Source organism: Haliaeetus albicilla, chromosome 6 (genome assembly GCF_947461875.1).
Source record: "Haliaeetus albicilla chromosome 6, bHalAlb1.1, whole genome shotgun sequence".
Classification (NCBI taxonomy): domain Eukaryota; kingdom Metazoa; phylum Chordata; class Aves; order Accipitriformes; family Accipitridae; genus Haliaeetus; species Haliaeetus albicilla.
This window is the reverse complement of record NC_091488.1, coordinates 10,228,438-10,251,018: the sequence shown is the minus strand read 5'-3', so window position 1 is coordinate 10,251,018 and position 22,581 is coordinate 10,228,438. Positions and strand designations below refer to the sequence as shown.

The window sequence follows — 22,581 nt, the reverse complement described above, 5'->3', positions numbered from 1 at the left end:
AGCAGAGTGGAGGGGGAGATTCACCTCCCTCGACCTGCTGGTCATGCTTCTTTTGATGCAGCCCAGGATACGGTTGGCTTTCTGGGCTGCCAGCGCACATTGCTGGGTTATGTTGAGCTTCTCATCAACCAACACCCCCAAGACCTTCTCCGCAGGGCTGCTCTCAATCCATTCATCACCCAGCCTGTCCTTGTGCTTGGGATTACCCAAGCAAGTCATCACATGGCTGACCTTTTGCCCCAAAAGTCCTATTTTTCCTTTTTTAAAATTTTTTTTCCTGCATATGCATGTAAGCAATGGAAATGCATGAAGCTAAGTATGAGGGGAAAAAACAGTTGGGCTGACATTAAAAAGGACAATAACACTTTTTTTTTTTATTCAGAGGGGATGAGGAGGGGTACACTTGTTCTGAGCAGGTTGTCAAATTCTGGGCTAAGGAGACTCAAGCAATGGTCAAGGAGGTAATATTCCTTGTTCCTAAGCATTCTTCATTATTACATATGAATGAATCTAATGTTTTCCCACCTGCTGAAATGTGCATCCTAAAATTTGCATGAGTCTAAAATTGCATGTGTTTTAATCTTTTAAACTATCTATGCAACTTTATGGTACACCTCATCTATAGAAAGCAAACATACCTCTTTATTATACCAAGTACCTTGGGAGAAACCTAGCCTAAAAAAAAAAAGGTTTTGGCTGCCGGAATAAAAATTTTGTACACTTGCAAAAATGGTATCAGTACTTACAATGTGTATGACACATAGCCACACCAGGAATACAGACTGTTTCAGATAATCCTGTGATATAACGATAAGTGAAACCATATAACAGCAGCTGGTTGTTTGTGATAACTTATCTGAAAGACAACTGGATGAGCAAGCAACATTTTCTCTTATTAAATTGCTTTGAGTGTTCCCCTATGTAAGTCAATGGCAAATTTCTCATCAGACCTCTTAAATATTTGCCCTTCCAGGTGTGTTAGAAGTTTGCATGAGGTCACGTGGCAGGATGCAGCGAACATGCTGGACCATGACAGGTACGAGCTGTAACGCCAAGCTGCATGCCACGTGCTTTTCAGTGCAACGTGTAGCATGCCAGCCCATCGCACCTCGCAGGTGAGAGTCACAGACCAAGCAAGAGGCTGCAGTGCTGCAAATGCATGAGATGGTAACCCACAGACAGGGGACACAAAGCAGGAGCCAAATACCCCTTCCCCACACTCAGCGAGAGAGAATTTATCGGTCTTCCCCACTGATAATCGTCTGTGTGCGTGTAAATACATACAGATTTCTGATACTCTTCAAAACATTTTTCTGCAAAGACCATAACAAAAATACAAGGTGCAACATGAAACTTGGAAACCATAGTGAGCTTTCAGACTTGGAAAAAAGCCACATTTTGGTAAACTTTTGTCATCTCCAGGGCAGGTACAATGGAGGAGACAAGAGTACGCATGTAGGGAACAGAAGTCTTGCTGTGACCAACACCGCTTGGTCCCTTTCTCTGCAGAGGATGGCTGCAGTGATGCCCCAGCTCCAGCAGCTGGCCAGGCTCGCAGCCCACCATGCTTTGCCTCCTGCCCTTCTTCAGTGAGGGCAGCAGCAAAAATGCTCTCCCGTTTCATCTAGACAGAGTAATCTCTGCTCTGGGTCAAGCAAAGCTCAAGGTTGTGATCTCAGCACTTAGTTCAGCTTGAGATCCAAGTGCTTAAAGGTTTTTTTTTAAATTTCCAACAAATGCTTAGTTTTCTTTTCAAAACACCAGGATGACTCTGGAGGTGGTTGGTTACCTCTGGATTTCTGAGTATGTAATCTTAATCTTGTGTACCACATACGTTTTTTCTCTCTTTTATCCCCATTTCATTCTGGTTTAGAGAGTTATGTTGGAGGAAAGTGGGTGGAGGATGCTGCTCCAGTCTTCTCCAGGTGCATGTGTGCACCCAAAACACACTTCTGCCACGGCAAGAGCAGAGATAATGCTCCTATGAACTACCAGCAAGGGAATCCTCTGCACAACATTGCCTCTTCCTTTTCCTTGAGCACGATTTTTCACTGCCAGTTTGGAGCACTGTGTGTTCAGCCATGGAAAAGAGGACCAAAAAACGCATGCAAAGTGATATACTGCATGCCACAGCTTTTACTGTCATAAACCAGTGTTTTATCAAACAAGGAAATTCTGATACAAAGCAGCAATAAATTGCTAATAATTTTCTTCTTATTGCACAACATTTTGTTCTTCAAAAAGGTCATCAAACATTGCTCCTTCAAAGTTCATTTATTGTTAGACTTTTTATTCTGGTCAGCAATGCAGGTGCTATCAATGTGCCTTCCTTGACATGCTTTAACACCAATAATCCTGCCCTTAAGCAGAGATGAGATGCAATGCTGTCAGGTTACCCAACAACAGGTGCAGATAAGTTATTACTGAAGTTCTGTCATGCCAATATTGCAAGCAGACAAAGGTAAAAGATAAGCCCACTGTTGCAGGAGTAGCAGGGAAAACTTCCAAAGTTTTTCCACTGTTCAGTGAGACTTCTTTTCACACAGCTTTCTGATAAGTGACTGCTTGTACTGAGTGGTGTAACTTGCAAATACCTATCCTTGGCTTACTTACCCCCAAAAAGAAGCACTTTTTTAAAAAAGAAAGTCAAAATAGTAACTGCTTGTAAGGCTCCTCTCTTCCTCTTGTTTTCAGCCAAACCTATTCCTTCTATTGCTGGAAACAACAGCCCAAGAAAAGTCTCTCTCAGTAACTCTGTGCTGAGGTTTGCACCAAAAAGGCTTTTCCAACTCCCAGTGTTAACCCTACCATGTTCAACAGCTACAGGTTCAGGAACTCCCAGACTATCCTGTTTGCTGCAGATGGGGCAATTAGTGAGAGAACTTGCCCACTGCCCGGCTACCTGATATTTTCCTTCAAATTTTCCACCTCTATGCTAGCTTTAGACCACCATAACCACAAACTGCTGAGGACTGATAAAGAAATCTGACAACCTCAGCCACTGGTATGATGTGTATCATATTAGTATTCATCTGCTATTTGAAAAAAGAACTATTCTTTCATTACTGATTCGAAAATATTATTATCCCCACATCTTTGGTCAATGGCATAGCCCAGGAAGATCAATGGGAAAACATATTTTATCCCCTAAGAACTATGAAATGCCAACTGATAATGAACAGTCTAAAGTTGCATTACTTGCTGCTCTTTTCTGCATGCAAAAAAAACGTAATTTCATTAAGACTGGACACCAGGAAAAGCTGGAAAAATACAACAATGCTAACAGACCTGGAAGAGGCTGAGACTGAATTCAGAGAACCTGAAATAGTTCACAGACACACTAACTCCTTGTGCAGTGGGGCTGGACCTATAAGAGGTGGGAGCTGATCTGAGGAAAGCCCAATTCTAACAAATTCCAGGAAAGAAATTCCCACTGCCCATCAGAGAGCGCAAGCCAAACAGCCTTAGCCACATCAGTTTTTTTTTTACTCTTTCTCTTGCACAAGATTCTCCACAGCAGGGAATAAATCTAGCCCAAATGACCTGGAGCTGGTAAGTTATTAATTTGTTTTTAATACTGTTTCCCTACTAGGCAGAGGAGCTCTAGCTGCATGTTTCATAGAGGAGCTCACTGCAAGCAGGCAAGGTCTTGCAATATTCCATTTTTAAACACATTTATAGTGCTCTGGGTGTATTAAATTTTGAGAACTACTGTTTTCTTAACTGAAAGGCAAATAACCTACTGGCTTTGTTCCCATGCTAACACAAGGCTGCTTGACTGACCCACAGAGTTTATCTAACTTTTTTTTCCTTTCCTAGTGTGTGGAATGCTTTCCTGCAGACCTCAGATTTGAGTCCTGCTGCCTGCCTGGATTAGTTACCCCACACCAATCCAAAGGAAACAATATCCCCAAGCACCATACTTCAGCAGTTAGAAAGAAGCCAGCAGAGAGAGATATGCTCTGCAAGATCTGTTTTTTCCCTGCCGAGGGCTACGCTGTGGCTTGTAGCCATAACTACAGGAATTAAGCCCAAGCCGACCCAGCTGTGACACCACCCCAAGTTTCAATTTGTGCAAGAGGAGCAGACAAATTTGCCAGTACTGAGAAAGGCAAGTCTGGCTCCCGCCCACTGTGCTGAGGACGAGCTACATATCAAGAGGCACAGGAGGAGCATCCCTTGTGCCCCAGAGCAGGGATTTCTATCGCCCTTGGGCCATGCAAAGCACACACAGCTAGAGCAGCGGCTCCCTATGGTGCGAGCCCTTGAGTGGGCATCCTTCACTCCTCAGTATCTCCAGCAGGTCCAGCCTTGTGAGCATTGCAGTGCCTTGGACTGTCTGTGATTCCTGTGTCCGAACTGCAGATTTACAGTGATCTGCACAGACTTACTCACAGACTTACCCGCTGCATCCCAATCTCTTAATCTTAAAGCTAGATGAAAAAAAGACTAGATGGCCAGTGTGAAGCATTGCATAGAAATGCTAATCTTTTGTCAAGTGTTACCTTGCTCTGAAAATCATAAGCAAACAAATAAGAAAAATCAGTCCTTATTTACTAATCTTATGTATACTGGAGCTGGGTGCTGCTGCCAGATATTAGAGGACTGCAGTTACATGAGAAGGTTAATACCATACCAAGGTCCTAATGCCTTTACCTTTTAGGGTCTTTTACTAAAGAGAAGGTGAAGACAGAGCACAGAGTGACTTTCAAGGACCTCTGTAAAAATTAAAAGCTATCTGTCTCTTCTGGGAAGGGAGAACTCTAGCACATCTGCCTTTTCTCAGTCCTAAAGCATTCTTGATGAATTACAGAACAGTAGCCACAGAGCAATTTGGCTGGAAACAAAGTCTGGAGCTCGTAACAAAATCTACAGTTTGAAGTTACAGATTTACAACAACAGGACACAGACAAATTCCCAATTGGCGTAAAAGCAGTCCACATTACCTTGCTAACTGATGGGAAAGAATAAACAAACAGAAGAAGAGATAAACAATAGTTACATATTTTGATTTTTCAAATAAACTGTAACTACAAAGGAAACATGCCTACACAAAGCAACGTAGTTTTTAAAGCTTGCAGTACATGGAATTTTTCCACACACATACGGGAAAAATTCCTTTCAAAGCAAAGAAGCTCATGAAATGCCTCTGGGGATTTCTTCTTTCCCTTGGCTGCTTCCGCTGCTAGGATAAACCATTTCCCCACTTTCCCCTAACTCAGTCCAAGCAGTATCCTGGAAATCTTCAGAAAGAGCCAAACTGAACCAATTAGTATGGTTAACAAAAGACCAAAAATCTCTTAATCTGAGGATGATGGAGATTATATACAGTTGAATGACTGTCACAACAAAATCTAAAGCCATGTTTAATCATTCCTCAAGACATTCCCCCTCTCGCCTCTGTCAAAACCACACAGCATTGCAGATTTTGGAGAAATGCCCTTGGGAAGAGACCTTCCTGTCTGACCCCGGCTATACGCTCCCCAACATCCATCAGCCAACAGAAATAGCAGATGAGACTCAAGGAGAAAAGTTTTAGTCATACTTTTCAAACCTGAAAGGCAGCAGCTGGCCCACGGCTGATAGCGTATTAGCCTAAGAAGCTGAACACATCCATCTTTCAGATTAATATTTAATTTCTGGGGCAATGATCCTTTAATACCAAATCACCTCTTTGCTAACACATTTTCTATCATCTAGGAAATACCACAGGTGTTTGGGTTCCTGGAGCATCTTTAGTGAACATGAGGGGCACATCTATAGCCAGAAGAGCACAAATCCCTACCTGGTCGACTCACCATCACAGCACGATAACAGTGTGCAGTGGGTAGGTAAAACGTACAAGCCCTAAGGGCCCTGAGCACTCACCAACCCAGCCAATAGCCAGGACTGCACAGATTGTTTTCAATAGGCTTCTTGTAGAAATGGGATCTAAGAGAGGGTTCAACAACAAATCACTAAAACAAAGGGCATAGTGACTACACGATGTCTCAAGGAAAGAGTAAGGAGAAGCAGCAGTGGAAAACCTTAGGAAAAGTAAAGAAAACAAAAAGCCTGCAATTCATGCAAAGAGGATGTGGGAAGAAAAGCATCGTTATTATTTATCCAGTGCTTAACTGACCATGCTGGGAGACCTTAAAGCCCCTTTGCTGTCACCCTGGTCCAACAACTACACCTCCCTTGGGGACCCTGGTTAGCTCAGCAGGACCACGATGCCAAATCTAGAACTGATCCACAGCCTGTGATCCAGCTGAATAGCTTCTAATGCTGCCTCTTGCTTAGAAACATGCTTTCACTTCAAAGAAAATTTACGAAATTACATGGTCATTAGCAAGGACGTGCATAATGTAATGTGGGACAACAAAAAGCTGCAGCTTCAGTGTCAAAATGGATTAAGAGCTCAAATTCATGTAACCCATGAAAGCCTTTTATTTAACATAGAGAAGATAAGTGCCTTTTAGGATGCTAAGAGATCCATGTCTGAGCTTAAAGCAAATAGAGTGGGCCAAACATTCAGCTGGTACAAATCAGTGCAGCCATCTTGCTGTAGAATTACACCAATTTTACACCAGGTGGTGTAAAATAACTTTTTTTAGTATTATGGAGTGACTATGCAATTATTTAAGATGCAACTATGTTATGAGCATGGCATGAATCTGTCCAGTAAGGAGAGGTTACAGAACCAGATGAGAAAACTTTACAGCATGAATGTATCCTAATTCTTGGAAGAAAAAGTGGGAACATAATAGAAATTAAACCAGTTAAGAATCCATTACATAGCCTTGCCTCTTTCAAGTATGTCAACTCTGACTCATATAGGCTTCAAGCCTTGTTCTGCCAGAGTCTGGGAAGTACCAAAACTAAAGGATATTAAAAAAAAAAAAAGGTGATGGTCTTTGGAAGTAAAGTAGTTTGTGAGTTATGGAGTTTGTACCTCATACCTATGAATCTTAGGCCTCTGTCCCTCTCCCTGCCGCTCTCCCTCTGCACTGGTTTTGGCAGTAGGTCCTGACTAGGAACTGAGCAAAAATCTGGTGGGCTAAAGATCTAACACAAGGGCTAGAAATCTGCTCTGAAGGCAGGTTTCATTCCAGTTCACTTTAGCTACATAAGTACCTACTCAAGAGTGGCCATCTGGACCCCCGTGCCCTACATCTCAGATATGGAGCTTACAGCAAGCCTTGGGAGGGGCTTGTTTCTCACCGTTAGCTAGAGGGGGAATCTCAGTGAGTCTCAAATTAGATACCAAGCTTCCAGACATCCATTTGTAAGTAAGACGAAACCCATGCTACGGGACTGGGAGGCATCTCATGTGAATCTAGTTATGTAACTATACGTTATACTACTCCCAGACTCCCATAACACTATTGTCTAGTACTATTATTCAATAGTATCCAACAGTATTATACTTTTTTTCTTATTTCAATTTGGCTTTTATTTCAGAACAAGTGTTTTCTGAATTTCAGGCAAAAATTCTTTACAGGGTACATTCAAAGATAATCAGGTGCTGAATGTATCCCAAATTTTTTAACTGCTGTCAGTCCCATTTTCTGAACACTTTTCAAAAGAAAACAAGAACCATTTATCCCACTCCCAATAGGTTAAAATAGAATAACTACGCTTCAAACAGGTGCTTGCTGGATTACTAAAAGCAAGTGTTAAATGAAACCCTCTTAATGACTGTCAGTAATTTCCAAAGCTCAGTGATACCTTTAAGTATCTCAAAATGAAAGATGCGGTACTTACCGCCTTATAATGGATTATATGGCCCTCGACATTCACTTTATAGGTCTCAATACCGAGCTCCTTTGCCAGTCGGAGAATCCGGTTTTGGGTAGGTCCCACATATGATCCACCAACATCTACGTAATTAACTTGACTGTTCTGTTGAAAAAAAGAATACAGGAATCAGAAGCTGTGCAGAAAGCTCCTCAATACAAACATCTAGAAGTAGAAAGCATTATTGCATACTGACTAGCACTGCAACTATATGCACAGGAGAAAATGAGTACTGACTGACTTAAAAGTAGGCAGTATTGAGCTCTGTAATGACAGACACACAGAAATCACAGTGTCTTCACTCTGCCATGCACATGTGAGCAACCGGGTTTAACTCGTTTAAATTTCACTATAGTTTTCAGTATTGGCTTTTTAGTCTCACAAAAGACATGAGAATATGAAGAAATATCCAACCAAATCACTACTTTGGTTAAGTCTAACCCCACTTTTTCAGAATTTATGTTAGTTTTCTTGTCATTGCAAAACATTTCTCAAGTTGAAACCATCTCCAGCACCAAGGCTTGTTTTCTCCCTGTAGGTATCTGCTTAGACTTAATGCTATAGATGCTGAGTACTGCACTGCAGTATTCAAGGAGAGTAATCTCCCTTCCAGCATGGCACACCTTGGCTCTAGCCCGGTGCACTCTGGCTAGCAGCCCCCAGCCATGCCTGCCACCGAAGGTGCTCCACACACTGCTTAGACCAGCATCACACTCACTTGGGAAGCAGGAAGAAAGCAAGAAGTTTCAGGGACGCATACTATTACAAGCCGGCTGATTTCCCAAGATAGTAACTCTTTTTAACACTGTTCATAGTGAGCATTTTAAGTTAGGCATTCTCAGTGTCACGGAAGGATGGTGTTTATGTTTCACGGACAATGATTTCTAATGAAACACCACTGTTTATCTCTGGTTCCCCAGCAATGGCATCTGACATAATTTAAATCTCCCTTACTTCCCGGATGGAAAGCAGAGGTAATGTCTGTATTACATTACCCTGTGCCACAGGTGACTTGTCATTTCTTTCATTTTCTTTTTAATGGCAATCAAGATGTGGTCCATATTTAGAAGCAGGAGTGTTACTTCAGATAATTTTAAGTCATGTTAAAATGTATGTCTGAGCTGTAATGATGTTTGGCCCTGCTCAGGCTGCTTCATATAGGGCTCTTAGTTATCATGCCTGTTACAGTATGCAAAGTGAGATGGGAATGAGAAGAGCAATGCTTTGATACTCACAGTCTCAGGTGATAGTTTCCCTCTGTAGTGTTAAAGGCAGGGGAGACCCTGCCATGGACAAAGGGTATGGACTATGTAGGTGGAATTCAATTACCTTAATACAGATGTTTAACACCATTTTAGACAGCCCAAGGTGTCCAAGACTTCTGTGCAAGGCTGACAAATTTGACTCATGATCCATGGAAGACCTGCAGCTGGAGGCCAGGCAAGGTATCCTAGGGCAGCTAAAATGGCACTACACACTTCTCATTAGGCACCCAAATCCTACTTGATGGCTCTCAGAGTTGCTTCCAGACCAATTTTAAAGCATCTCCTGTCAAGAGAAGCCCACTGACATATATTGCAATGTAACCTGTCCAAACAGAGCTCTATTACTTGACAAAAGTGATGGCAACTTGAGACACCTGTCTTCTTTGGGAACTCTACTCCCCCTCTACTCTCTGGCTAACGATGTCAAACCCAACAGAATCACTGAATGGTTGAGGTTGGAAGGGACCTCTGGAGGTCATCTAGTCCAACCCTTCCTGTTCTAGTAAGGTCACCTGGAGCCAGTTGCCCAGGACTGCATCCAGACAGCTTTTGAATATCTCAGGGAGGGAGACACTACAACCTCCCTGGGCAAGCTGTGTCAGTGCTCAGTCGCCTTCACAGTGCAAAAGTGTTTCCTAATGTTCAGATGGTTCAAACCTCCTGTGTCTCAGTTTTTGCCCATCGCCTCTTGCCCTGCCACTGGGCACCACTGGGAAGAGCCTGCCTCCATCCTCTTTGCACCCTTCCTTCCCTCCCTTCAATACACTGATGAGATCTCCCCTCAGCCTTCTCTTTTCTGGGCTAAACAGTGCCATCTCTCTCAGCCTTTCCTCATAGGAGAGATGCTCCAGTCCCTTCATCATCCAGATCATTAATGAAGATGTTGAACAGGATCGGACACAGTATTGACCCCTGGGGTACACCGCAAGTTACTGGGCTCCAACTAGACTTCATAGCACTGATCCCCATCCTTGGACCCAGGCTGTTCAGCCGGTTTTCAGTCCATCTCACTGTCTGCTCAACCAGCCCAACTTCGTCAGCTTGTCTATGAGGATCTTATGGGAGACAGTGTTGAATTACTGAAGTCTAGGTAGACAATATCCACTGTTCTTCTCTCATCCACTAAGTCAGTCATTTCATCATAGAAGGTTATTAGGCTGGTCAAGCATGACTTCCTCTTGGTGAATTCATGCTGACTGATTACTTTCTTGTCCTTCATGTGCCTGGAAATGGTGTCCAGGATTAGTAACTCTATCGCCTTCCCAGGGATTGAGTTGAGGCTGACTGGCCTGTAGCTCCCTGCATCCTCCTTCTTGCCCTTCTTGAAGATAGGAGTGACATTTGCCACGTCGTAGACCAGCACAAGTGAGAGTCCAGCATCTCATGAAGCACTTACCCTGATAGTGAATGTCCTTCCTCCAACTCTGTTCCGGGCCTCAAGAACCACCACATTGACCCCAGACTCAGACAGCAATTTGGCGGCTGACAAACCTGCCAGAAAAAGAGGAAGTGCTTTAAAGCAAGTGGCAATAATCAGCCACATTAATGGTCAAAAACTGAACCAAAGCTTCAAAGTCAGAGATTTCCATACTGTTTTCAAAAATTCCTGAGAGAAGTCAGAAGCATTTCATGGCATCTTACCACAGAAATCCTATGGCTGCTGCTTAGTTGCATGTTATAATCATCTCCATAAGTAGCATTCAGAGACTGATGTTTTCTCCTTCAGGTTAGCATTTTGGCATTTTAAAACCAGTAAAATCTCAATTATTAAGGGACATGCATCTTACTCTTCATCTGTGCAGTGCATAGAAAGGTAGAACCCAGGTTGTGGGGCTTGCAGAGCTGAAGTGATAGAAATAATAATATGCTAAATAGGTATGTTCCAGCAAGGTAGGCTTCCAACTTCTCTCACTCATCAACTCTCCACTCTATTGCTATCTGTTGTCCTCATTAACATGCAGAAGGAAAGTCTGCTTCACTCTCAAGATTCATTTTAAGCAATGGAGTTTGACCATGGCAATCAAACAGGCTGTATGTAGATACTTTATAAAAGGAATTATGGTCTCAGCAAAAATCATCTAATTATGGGACTTTGTGATGGAGGCACTAGAGACAACTGAAAATTCAATAGGACAGGAGTCCTCTTTGCTTTTGACAAATGTGAGCTGAAATTGTAAAAAGCAATTATGAGTTTGTGAAATCAGATTATCCTATTGCCCTGCAGGCCAATTTGGCACTGAAGCATTGTTTCTTTGGAGTGGTTTCCCCTCCTTAAGTATACGAAAGCCAGCCTTATTGATCAGAACTTCCAAGATGCCCTGCAGTAAGGAATAACAATATTATATTCATGTTTATTACACTACCTTGAAATGTGATTAAAAGCAACTGTTCGTGAGCCTACAAAGAACGCACATCTGAAAAGACCAGAGGAGAGGAATTGTTCTGGGCAGCGTTAAGTGTACTCATTTATTCTGAGGACAATACAGAATAGCCCATAAACTTCTGTGCACATAATCTTTTAATGGGGAAGTGGAACACCATTCACTGGAAACCAGAACTGAGGAAGTTCAAATGTCTTACATTGACAAAAATTATATATACAATTTCCATTCTCATCTAAAAATAACTTTACATCCTTGCACCATATTCTTTAGAGTGCTGCTGGAGCAGGAGTATACTTAATTCTTCCATCTATTTACCATTCTAATTTTTAAAAATGCAAGCCATTTGTCAGTGGAGTGAACACCTTATAAATTGATCTAATTTCTTTCAGTAGTTTTTGATCACTTTTTTCCTGCATGGAAGTCTATAGAGAACATTTTACAATTTTTTCTGTAGTTAATTCTTTAGTCCTTTCAGTGATGGTGTTCTCTTCTTTATCAAGATAAACATAGAAGACACAAGTCTATAATGTTGGAAACACAAACTGCAGTATTTTCTTACAAATATTTATATTTTTTATGTGAGGAAAAACAATTTTTCAAAATATACAGTAGTTTTTGTCACAAAAAAAGTGTGGATTTCCTACATATATAAAATAAAAGGTTGAATTTCTCTATTCTGTGTAAATACCACTGGACACTCAGGCATGAGTGGGTAATTCTTTTGTAAGAAAGTTTACTGTAGATATATCAAGTCTCGAAAAAATGCACAGCGCATTCACGTGTCACCCTTTGGAACATGAAGCAGCAAAAAATCTTGCCTAGGTATGAAAAAAAAAGTATGCAAATCCTCAGCACCTGAGATCATCATTTCATGCTGTATACGATAGCTGTATTCACACCACAGCTATTTAGGATGAATAATGGTTGCGCTGGACTGGGTTGGAAGTTAAGCTTATTACTGGTTTATAGCTTAATTATATGATATATCCAAATAAAGAAGGACAGCTAAAGGATGAGGAACGTGGTAATGTGACTGAGGTTCTCCAACCTGTTTGCTTGTTAAACTGTACTTCTTGCATTCCAGCCTTACAGTTTTTTTGTTTCATTATTGTTAACCCAAGTGTCACCTTAGACATGGATCAAAAAAAAAAAACAACCGCAAAAAAGGCTTCCAAGCTACACAGGCTGGGAAAGGGAAGAGATACGTTGGCACAGCGATGGCTTACTGGCAACTGGGAGAGGGGCCTGACTCAGAAATAAAAACAATGCAAAATATGTTGATTAGAGATTGTTACTACACACTTATTTGTTTAAAGCATGGAAACAGTTTTCTTTCAAAATGGAGGACTACCAACAACACCCCCACACAGTGTATCTCTGTGCAGCCGTCTGCTGAGCCCAACTCTTGAGCTCCATTCTGGTGTGACCAGACACAGGTATGCCTTACGCGGCCCACAGGTCGTGAAGCCTACGTGCTTTTGATACACAATTAACCTCTAAATAGATGGCATATTTTCCCTTTATCTTCTCCATAACTTGAATTTTCAAGACTTTTGTCGCTGTTGCAGTACCCTCTACAGACCTGGGCACCAGAGAGTGACCATTTTTTTTCTGTTTGATCGACGGGCTGAGAACGAGAGGGAGGCATGAGACCTTCTCCTTTCCAGCTCCTTGCCCCATCTCTGCCTGCTCAGCTCCCCTCAGGCCCCATGGAGCCGGCCTCCCACCTCCCCGCCAGCATCTCCACTGCTTCCCCAGAGGACATCGCACACCTCCCAGGCGCTGCCGAGGAGGACGGCAGGGCCTTCCTAACACAAGGGCCTCCTGCAACGCCAGCACCGCTCTAACGCCACGGCCCTCCACCACGCGGGGGCTCGGACACCAGCCACAGCGTCCTGGGTTGTGGTGGACGCCCACAGCGTCCTGCAAGCACGCCGTACGGGGCCAAACCGAGCACTAGGCTGCGACCTCTCAGGCCTAGGCCAAGACTCAGGCAAGGTATTTTAAAACGTGCCTGCGTACGCCTGTACGAGCGCAGCACAGACATGGCCGCCACAGCCAAGGCCCCTGCTGTGCCCCATTGCTGCCTCCACCTCCTCCGAGTGCAGCCTAGAGATAAAGCCCCAAATCACCCCAAATCACTTGGCCACACTCCTTCCAGATATCACTCTAATTCTATGAATTAGAAAGATACTACTTGCCTCAGAAAGATGAAAGGAGCCTGCCAAAAGCATGTCTCATTTGAAGTATCTGGCTGTAGAAAATTCACTTGTTATTAGATGAGAATAAACGAGGCAAGATGACTTATACATCCTCCACAAGGGTTTCTATGGCAATCTTGCAACAAGCTCCCCCCCTGTCTGAAGACACCGTGCACGAAAGCTCTATTCCTATTGATTTTGCACTGCTATTAAGGACTCGGAATCGCTGCTGCCACAGATCATATTGCTGCTGCTTTCATTTCAGAAAATTGTCATAATCCTATCAAGCAAAACAGTTTCAAGTGCATCAAAACATTGGATATACAGTTAAAAAAAAAAAAAAAAAAGAAAGAAGATGAATTTATGCCAATCTGCAGACTAAAAGACACACACCGTGGCTGAAACATAGAGATGCTGAACAACAGTGAATTTTGTATGTAGCCTGATGGAAAATACAACAAAGTATGTCTCTATGTCATAGGAGAGAGAGGTTCAACTCTACAGGTAGTGCACAAGACTGGGACTTAAGACACCCGAGCTTGATTCCCAGCCGAGCCCACAATGTAGGAAATATTTCCCTTTTTGTAGGGAAGTGTTTATAAGGGTAGCGTTTATGAGAATAATTCCAAGTTGCGTCAATACTAGGATTGATACAGGGCATATGAGCAGATACGAGTTCTGTAGCGCAAATGGTGGGAGTTTTTAAAAAGTTACTTTATTGGAAATGTGATAGTAATTCTATAGTAATAGTACAGTAATTCTACTTTTCAAAATCCAGGCTCTGTGAATCCACAACATCAAACAGATTCACTGATACACCGTGATCAGAAGCAAAAATCACCAGCATTCTTTCCCAGAGACAGCACTTCTTACGTGATGTATGCTGAACATCTCCAAAACATGCAAGGGCAGTGAAGGGGAGTGATGACAGTCTGATACCATTAAGCTTTTAACCTTTCAAACTGAGGCCACTATGTATGTGCCATATTGAACACAGCAAAACAAAGGCAGAGAAAGTTACCTGATACTATTGAAAAGGTAACTTGTCTGCTGGTTTTCTAGATCCATTGCTTCTTTGATAAAGTGCATTTGTCATTTATGGATCCACTATTGGGCTGAAAGTTTACCAAAACCAACCTAATACAACATTCCTTCATAAAATCCTTGTTAATCCGCCCTACTGTACATGAAGTGGGATAAATACATCGTGTGAAAGACGACTAACCCATTACTGTAGTGTTCCAGCAGGCTTTAATTGAGTAACATATGGAAAAAATCTAACTGGAAAATCTCTACATTCTTCTGATCTTAAGCAGGGGAATAATTTTAAAACTTTTTCGCTCATTATTCTAATATATATCGGTAAAGTAAGACAATTGTCAATATATCCTCATTAAAGTTCCACTGCAACGGCATGTTAATGCTGTAATTATTTTTACTGTTTCACTGATGGAAAACATAACTTTTTCCAAACACAACTGAGTAATTAAATCTGGCAATGGCCACCTTAGAATCAGCTCTCATTATTTATCTGGTAGTCTCTTTGCCAAGTAAACATGAACCTGTCAATATGAGACACAAAACATTTCTGCCATGACCATAGGGTAAAATCTCTCTTCCTCACCTCTTTCTTCTCCTTCTCCCCACTCCCTGATTTTCTTTTCATTGGAATTTTTGTGCACACCATAGTATTTAAGTAAGTTTTAAAATATAGTTAAAATGTACTCAGTTACATCAGACTGACCAGAGAAATCACTAATGGGCAACAACATATAGAAGGCTGAGAATGAAAGAACTGGTTTTTTTCACAGACTAAGGATTTGAAGATTTAAAGTTGCCACAAAAAAGAGAAAAAAATATTAATTACAGCCCCTTAAATTTGCACAAAACAGCAAGAATACACAGTGTCTACATTCATTTATTCTTCAGTGTTGCCTACTACCATAATATCACTTTCTATTTGTCAGAAACTGTATTTTATCTTTCCATATGCTTTTTCACAATCCTTGCTGTAGAATACTTGATATTGGGGATGAGGTTGCGTTTATTTATTTTGTCATTTTCAGGTAAATGTTTTTCATTTCTTTTCATCAATTCTTTTTTTCCCCTTTAGCAAAAATAATCCAGCTGATTCAGCAAAGTTTTCAGCCAAAAGAGAATAAATATTTTCTATTACAGAGTACATTGTCCAACTGAGCCCAAGCCACTCTGACTGGTTTCAATGGTGCTACTGTCTAAATGCTTTCAACAGATGCAAGCCTTGTTCTGAAGGGTACAAAGACAGTTTCTCATGGACAGTGTTAACAGAAGCACAGTGGGCAGGAAGACTGAATTGTATCCCAACGATGAATCCACTCCTCTGTACACACCCACCGGGATTTTCAAGTCCAAAGCCCATTGCAGTAAACACCCCCTCCCCCCCCAAAAAGGCAGAAAAAGTTAACTGGTATAAGCACAGGGTTAGAAATGCAGCATCCTCCTTCCCCTTATATATTAAAATGAGTAGCATCAGTTAAGATGACGATGGTTTGATACCATCTAGTTAATGGAAACACCTAAGGTAATTATGCACATTTTCTAACTATTGATAATTGTTTTGGTCAGTATGCAGAATAAATTCCTGTTAGCTAAACGGTGATCTTCAACTAAGTAATTATGTGAAAAAGTGTTGCTGCTAAACTATGATCAATGTCATTGCCACAAATATCAAGAACATCAGCACTGGTATTTCCAGGAGAGACATAATGCCTGTCCCATGCCCGTTTTTGTTATGCTAGGATATTTAGAGATCTGTCCTAACTACTTGGCTATTTCTTTTGCTTGCTGGAGTAAATTACACTCTTACCTAGCTAACAAGAATACTCTTTCCTACCTTTCAACACCTTTCACCTAAGCCTGAGGCATGGTGCAAAATCAAGGACAAACCACAGGTTTACAGCGCTCTCTTGGGAGCTCTGAATTTGCTGACCTGTGAATCACGCTGGTGTACAGCTGGTTTTTGCCAGAAACAAACCTGACACGTTCTTCATTCAGGAGCAGAACCAGCTGCTGACTACTCAGGTTGCCCCTGGGTTAGACAACGTTTATAAATTATGCCTTTACCATAGAAAACCACATGAAGAATATGATGAAAGATGAAAATAACAGTATTTTTACATCCGGTTATATAATGAACACATGACAACCATATTTTGGCCAAAACTAAATACCTAGCACTGAGCATAACACAAAGGAGTGTCTTAACCAAAACCCATGCCCCACATCATAAGGTTTTGCATCTTTAGTAGCAAAACATTAGAACACATTATGAAGAAGGAGGCAAATGGAAACTAGCATTTTCTGCTTATTTGCAAGTATTGTATAAAACATCCATTACACTTTATATGGGGATCTGATAGTTTTGTTCCTGCTGTAAATTTTTCTCATAATGACAGTCAGCTTGCTAGCAGTACCTGGGGAACCGAGAGCTCTGTGGAACATTGCTGTTTATTTCTGCATCCCCAAAAATGGCCTTTAGGAATTTCTGGTACTAAGGGACAATACTATCACTGATTATCAGCTTTCCTGTTGGATCCAGAAAGAAACTTGGAAGTAACTGGGTAGCCGGAGCCCAGCACAGGGCAGATGTAAAGAGATAAATGCAGGATATGTTTTAGGAACCAGCTATTGCATTCCTACAGATCAAATTCTAGGTAAATTTAGAAGTAACACTAGAAAACAAAAAATCTACTGAAAACTACTCCAGATTTACACAGGTGGGACTGATTATATCTTCTACCAGTAACTGTGTATTTGACAGTTTATCTGACACTACCACCCACCAGCAGCTTGGCATGCTGTCAAAACAAACAGAGCAGTATACAACATAAGTTGTGCTCCCATCATAGCAAGCAAGAAAAATCTGCATTTCCTCATTATTCGGTCTTTCACTCAGAGACCACAGCCAACGCGTAGGTAGCTCAAGTGGTAAGGTTGTCGATCACACACCGTGGCGCAGGAGATGCCAACACATAGCGCTCTTCCATGGAGAGAGAAAAAAAAAAGCCTTAATAGTGTATCGTATGTTTTATTTCAATATAAAGACTAATTACTATTATTTTTACATCCCAGCTTCTCCTACAATTTGTAGCTGTTGGACTCCTCCATAAGTGCAATAGAAGACAGTGCTGTTTTCTTCATGCGGCTGGCAAATCTAAGCATCCGTTTTGTTGACCCATGAGATCTCCTTGTTTCTAGCGAAGAACAAACATATTTTTACGTGGAAATAAGAACTATCCATGTCAAAGAATGATAATCGTCAGTTTAAGTTTCAATTACGGCTGTGTTTCCCTTGTGCTTTGTGCTTGTAACACGATGTGTTGAAATTTCTTCCAAAAGATATTTGCATACAAGTTTTCTTGGACTTGCCTGCTTCTGGACATACTTCTCCATATCTGATGCATCTCTGGTTTCCATTATGTAGACAAACATTCTTAATTCTCCATGCCTTCTTTTGATAAACTTGGCTTCCAGTGTCCAAAATTCACGTGTAAGGTCAGGCTAGCACAAAAATATACCCCAAACTTCCCGCTGAAAAAAGTTAGGGTATTTTGTTTACTCTTTTTTTGCCAAATTTTGAACTATTTAAGCTTGAATTTTCAGGGTGTGTTTTTCAGGCTGACTCTTTTTTGCTGGAAAATCTTTGTCAAAATTGGCTGGCTATTTCTAAACCTCCAGGAAACAAACATTATCTGATTTTGAAAACTCACGGCTTTTTTTTATTCCTATTTTGGTAGTTCTAGCAGCAACTTGAAATTTGGCAAGGAGGTAGCCTTTGAGTCAACAGCACATTTTGTTATCCATGTAAAATTATGCCCCAATAAGGTCAGTTGGAAAATTTTGAGGAATTACAGGTCACACGTAGGCAGCAGCCATCTTCTATCTGACAAGCTGAAATATCTGCAGTTTCTGTCAAAAATCTCCAAGCACTGAATGCTGTCCAGTCGTTAACACTCAGTCCCCAAAGAGTGACTGAGCATCCCAGACCTCCTGACAACCCATCTCATACCTCAGAGCACCCGTGCACGCTGCATCCTAGGGCCATGGCACCAAAATCTGAATTACCCTGTAATTGCAGCCTTAGCTTGCGGAGCAGGTAATGGAGCTGGGATGGGGACAATGTGTCAAGAGAGGTATGGCAGTGACTTGCTGCATAAAAGGGACAACTTCCAGAAGCCATCAATACAGCTGTTAGTCCACACAGATGATGACAATCTCCTAGTCCTCAACTAGTGGTAGCCCCTTAACCCAAGCAGCAGAGGACTGTCTGATGGGATGTCAGGGTTATGACCCTGCCGATTAATCAGACATGCATCCATGGCACGTCGTGTGCTCTCAGCCTGCTGTGTTTAACAAATGAGGGAATTGCATAGCCTAAACCAAAATGCACAAGCAAAAGGTCAAAATCAATTCAAACCAGAACACCTTCTTCAGTTCAGTAGAAAACCCTATTAATAGAAAATGGGAGCAATATTCAAGGCATATAAATAAGAACTCCCTGCGGGTATAGGGAAAGTCTTTAACTTCAGGCATCAGTTTATTTAATATGCTTGAGTATAAAATCTTATAATTAATATTAACTGTATTACAGGGGACATTATCCATTAAGAATGATACAAACATGTGCCTGGGGCCTTTCCTGGCCATGATCCACATTTTTAACATGCACGCCCATGTGAAAAAAGCTCTGCAGCTCCCTCTCTGTAGGGGTCCAAATGTACTTGCTGATGCAGTCTGGACAGTTTGAACATGATTCCACAGGGTACAGCAGGAAAATCTCAGCGATAGAGGCCACCAGAGCTGACTTCTTCTTCCAAGAGCTTCCCCACTGTGAAGCACTCTTTGCAGAAGCTCCCTCCATCCCTAGATTGCAGCTTCCTACAGGCAGAGTCGATTCTGTGTCCCTGTGAATGACCACGTACAGATGTGTCCATACGGAGAGATCAGGAGCATGGATGAGAGAAGTGTGTTAGGTTGTACAGAAACTGGCTCTCAAATCCATGCTTCACTTTGAGGAACAGACAAATCCAGAGGTGCCAGTCAGGATTTGAGCTTCATTTCGCAAATACTGCACAAATATTTTAAAAAGCCACGGTCTCACTGCTGGGAAGCTCCCACTTAATATAACAAGCAGCTTGCTTGTATCTGATATACATTTCATGTATTTCTAGTAAAGAACTAGTTTATCCCAAAGTTTCCCATCCTTTCTTGCAAGCATCAGGTAATGAGTATTTAAAATACAGTAGAAGGAGAGAAGACAGTAATCTTACCAGATGAGGCAACTGCACCTATATCTTCAGACAAATAAGCAGCAGCAAGTCAAGACTGGAGTTAGAGAGATGTTGAGGGGAAACCCTGTCCATCCTAGAGCATGTTTTACTATTTATCTCACCAGAACCAAAATTCAGATACAGATGACCTTTTTTAAGACCAGAAAGCAGCACTGTCTAACCTCTTACAGAACTGAGGTGTAGGTATATTGCTACAGGATTGGCAGCGACAGAGAAGCTGTGTGAAAAGCAAAACAAACCAGGAGCTGATAGGAATTATTGTGCCCAGCTATGAATGGTATTGTATATTAAAAATGGATTAATTATGAAATAAAGTATTTATTGTCCATTTTTCTAAGGTTGCTTTCTCAAAACGATGCCTGTTCTAATATATAACAGGCAAACACCGATTTCTACGCCACTGGCATGACATAAGGGTTACAACTGGCCAAAAAAATGTTCCTGTACCACAAGAGTGCTGTGACATTTATTTGTCTTCCTAATGCCACTGACAAATTTTCAGGGACTGTAACGCCTTGAAATTTCCTGCTTGGCTCCATTTCAGACTCTACATCAGGCTTTAATCCAAGGCGTAAATGTTCTGAAGTAACTTACTGATTCTTGCACTAGTGAGACAAGATACCACTTAGAAATGCTCGATGCATTTTCCAAAAACTGCTACAGGTTGGAAAGCTGGAGGAGCAAGGTACCCTCAAGAGAAGAAATGCTTCTCAGAGCCCTAAAAACCCTATTAAGATCACATCACCATCAGCTGCACACAGTAGGGGCGGTAATTCCCTAAGGGCACTCTGTGCATTACAGCAACCTTAAGGACGAAGACCAAATGACTCGTGCTAGCAGGAGAATACCCAGGCATCTGGTAAAACTAAAAAGCAAGCACAACTAGGTCCAAACTCTTTCTGTTCAGTGATACCACAGATTATTTATATAACTACATTGCCACAAATAATTGTTTAAACAATTACTGTTGTTTTAGCAAATGAAATAAGGTAATTAAGTAAACAATTTGCTGTTTTGTGCATTAATTCATTGCAGATTAAAGAAATGAACGCCTCTGACTCTTCCTCAATTCTAATGAAAATTAATTTTACCTATAGCAATAATGGCTGTAGTATCACTGAAGTCACTCAGTCACATAACTCACCTTTTCTGAATCACTAGTGAAGTAAAGACTCCCTGAAAACTGAAACAGGGCCAAAGCTGCTAAAACAGTATTTATCTGATGGACACAACAAACACAGATTTTCTCCAACGTGGCAACATTCTCATCTTAGGTACTGTCAGGTGCCATAAGAGCAATTACTTCTGTTTTTTTAAGCGTGAGGATCAGGGGCCACAATGCACTTGCTAGTTTTAAAGTAGATCTGAAGAGTATTTTGGGAAGTATTTCCTAGTAGAGTGTGAAGAGTCCATCGCAGGAGTGGAATTTGGCTGTCTGTCGTATGGCACTTCTCCTAGTAACAAAACCCCACCTGTTTTTACAGATATTCCCACCTGGTTTTCTGCAGTATTTATCAAAAGAATACAATTGCCAGCACTGCAAGAGCATCCTAAAAACCCACAACTTCAAAATCCCATCTTTCCCAGGATGTGAAAATCCCAGCCTCTCCCCCTGCATTCTCCTGCACCTGTGGACGCGATAAAACTCAGTTTTCCCACAGACTCTCTTCTGACGAGCACGAAGTACAAACCAAGGCAAGAAGCAGCAAATACATCCTAAAACATCGACCCGGATCATTTTTCCCTTCCCCCCCCCCAGGTGTATCTGAAGCCCCTGCAGACCTGACACCCCCGTTAACCACCGCCCACGCCTTACGCCCAGCCGCGGGCCCGAGCCACCCCCGGCCCCGCCGCTCCCAGGCCCCACGCAGCCCAGCCGGCAGCACCCCGGCCCCGAGCACCGGTGCCGTCCCCGCCGCACGACGGGCTCCGTCTGGGACCGTTCCCGGGCTGATACCCCGGCAAAGGCCGGCGGACGCTCGCTGGCCGCGCCGGACCCACCTGAGATGCCGCCCCCGACCACGACCACGTCGTATTTCTCGGCCATGGCGCTGCTCCCCGTCCCGGCCGCTCTCTCCATCCCGCCCTCCCGCGGCGGCGGCAACGGCGGCGGCTCCGAGCCGGCTCTGGAGCCGTCCCGCCCGCCCCGGACCCGCCCCTGGGCGGTCCCCGCGCCGCTTCCACCAATGGACGCTGCCCAGGGGCGGGGTCTGGCCTAGCCACGCCTCCCCGGTCCTCGCCCCTCCGGCCCTGCCCGACGGGGCGGTGCGAGGCCCCGGCGGAGCGGGAGGGCGGCGGGGGTCGCTCGGGGAAAAGCGGCGCCGAAGGGGTGGCTCCCGGTGCACGGTTTGCCTGGGTCCGGCTCGGTAGCGGCTCGGTTTCGCACCGGCCCGGCTCGGGTGCAGCAGAAGGACTGGAGGCAGAGAGGCGACAGCGTGGCCGTTGCAGTTCTAGCGAGCTGCGCTCGCGATCCACTTTTTATTCCCTAAAATTGAGGAAGTAGGCTAGCAGGGAGCGTGGGAGAGGAGGAGATCCGTGGAGCTAGAGTGTCACGGGTTAGACCAGTGTACAAGCCTCACCTTCTACTAGGATCAAATCGCACGCGGTCGGTGAGCCAGGGAAT

General features: G+C 42.8%; 1 protein-coding gene across 1 annotated transcript in view; it reads right to left on the bottom strand.

The window, feature by feature from the left end:
* Positions 1-22,095, bottom strand: part of LOC104325113 (amine oxidase [flavin-containing] A) — a 39,731-nt gene extending 17,636 nt beyond the window's left edge. Inside the window, exons 1-3 of the mRNA XM_069784986.1 lie at positions 21,960-22,095; positions 10,441-10,535; positions 7,747-7,884 (exon numbers count right to left, since the gene is read on the bottom strand). Of these exons, the coding sequence (XP_069641087.1) occupies positions 7,747-7,884; positions 10,441-10,535; positions 21,960-22,038 (312 nt within the window). The 5' untranslated portion in view covers positions 22,039-22,095. The remainder of the gene's footprint in view (positions 1-7,746; positions 7,885-10,440; positions 10,536-21,959) is intronic.
* Between the last annotated feature and the right edge of the window lie 486 nt (positions 22,096-22,581).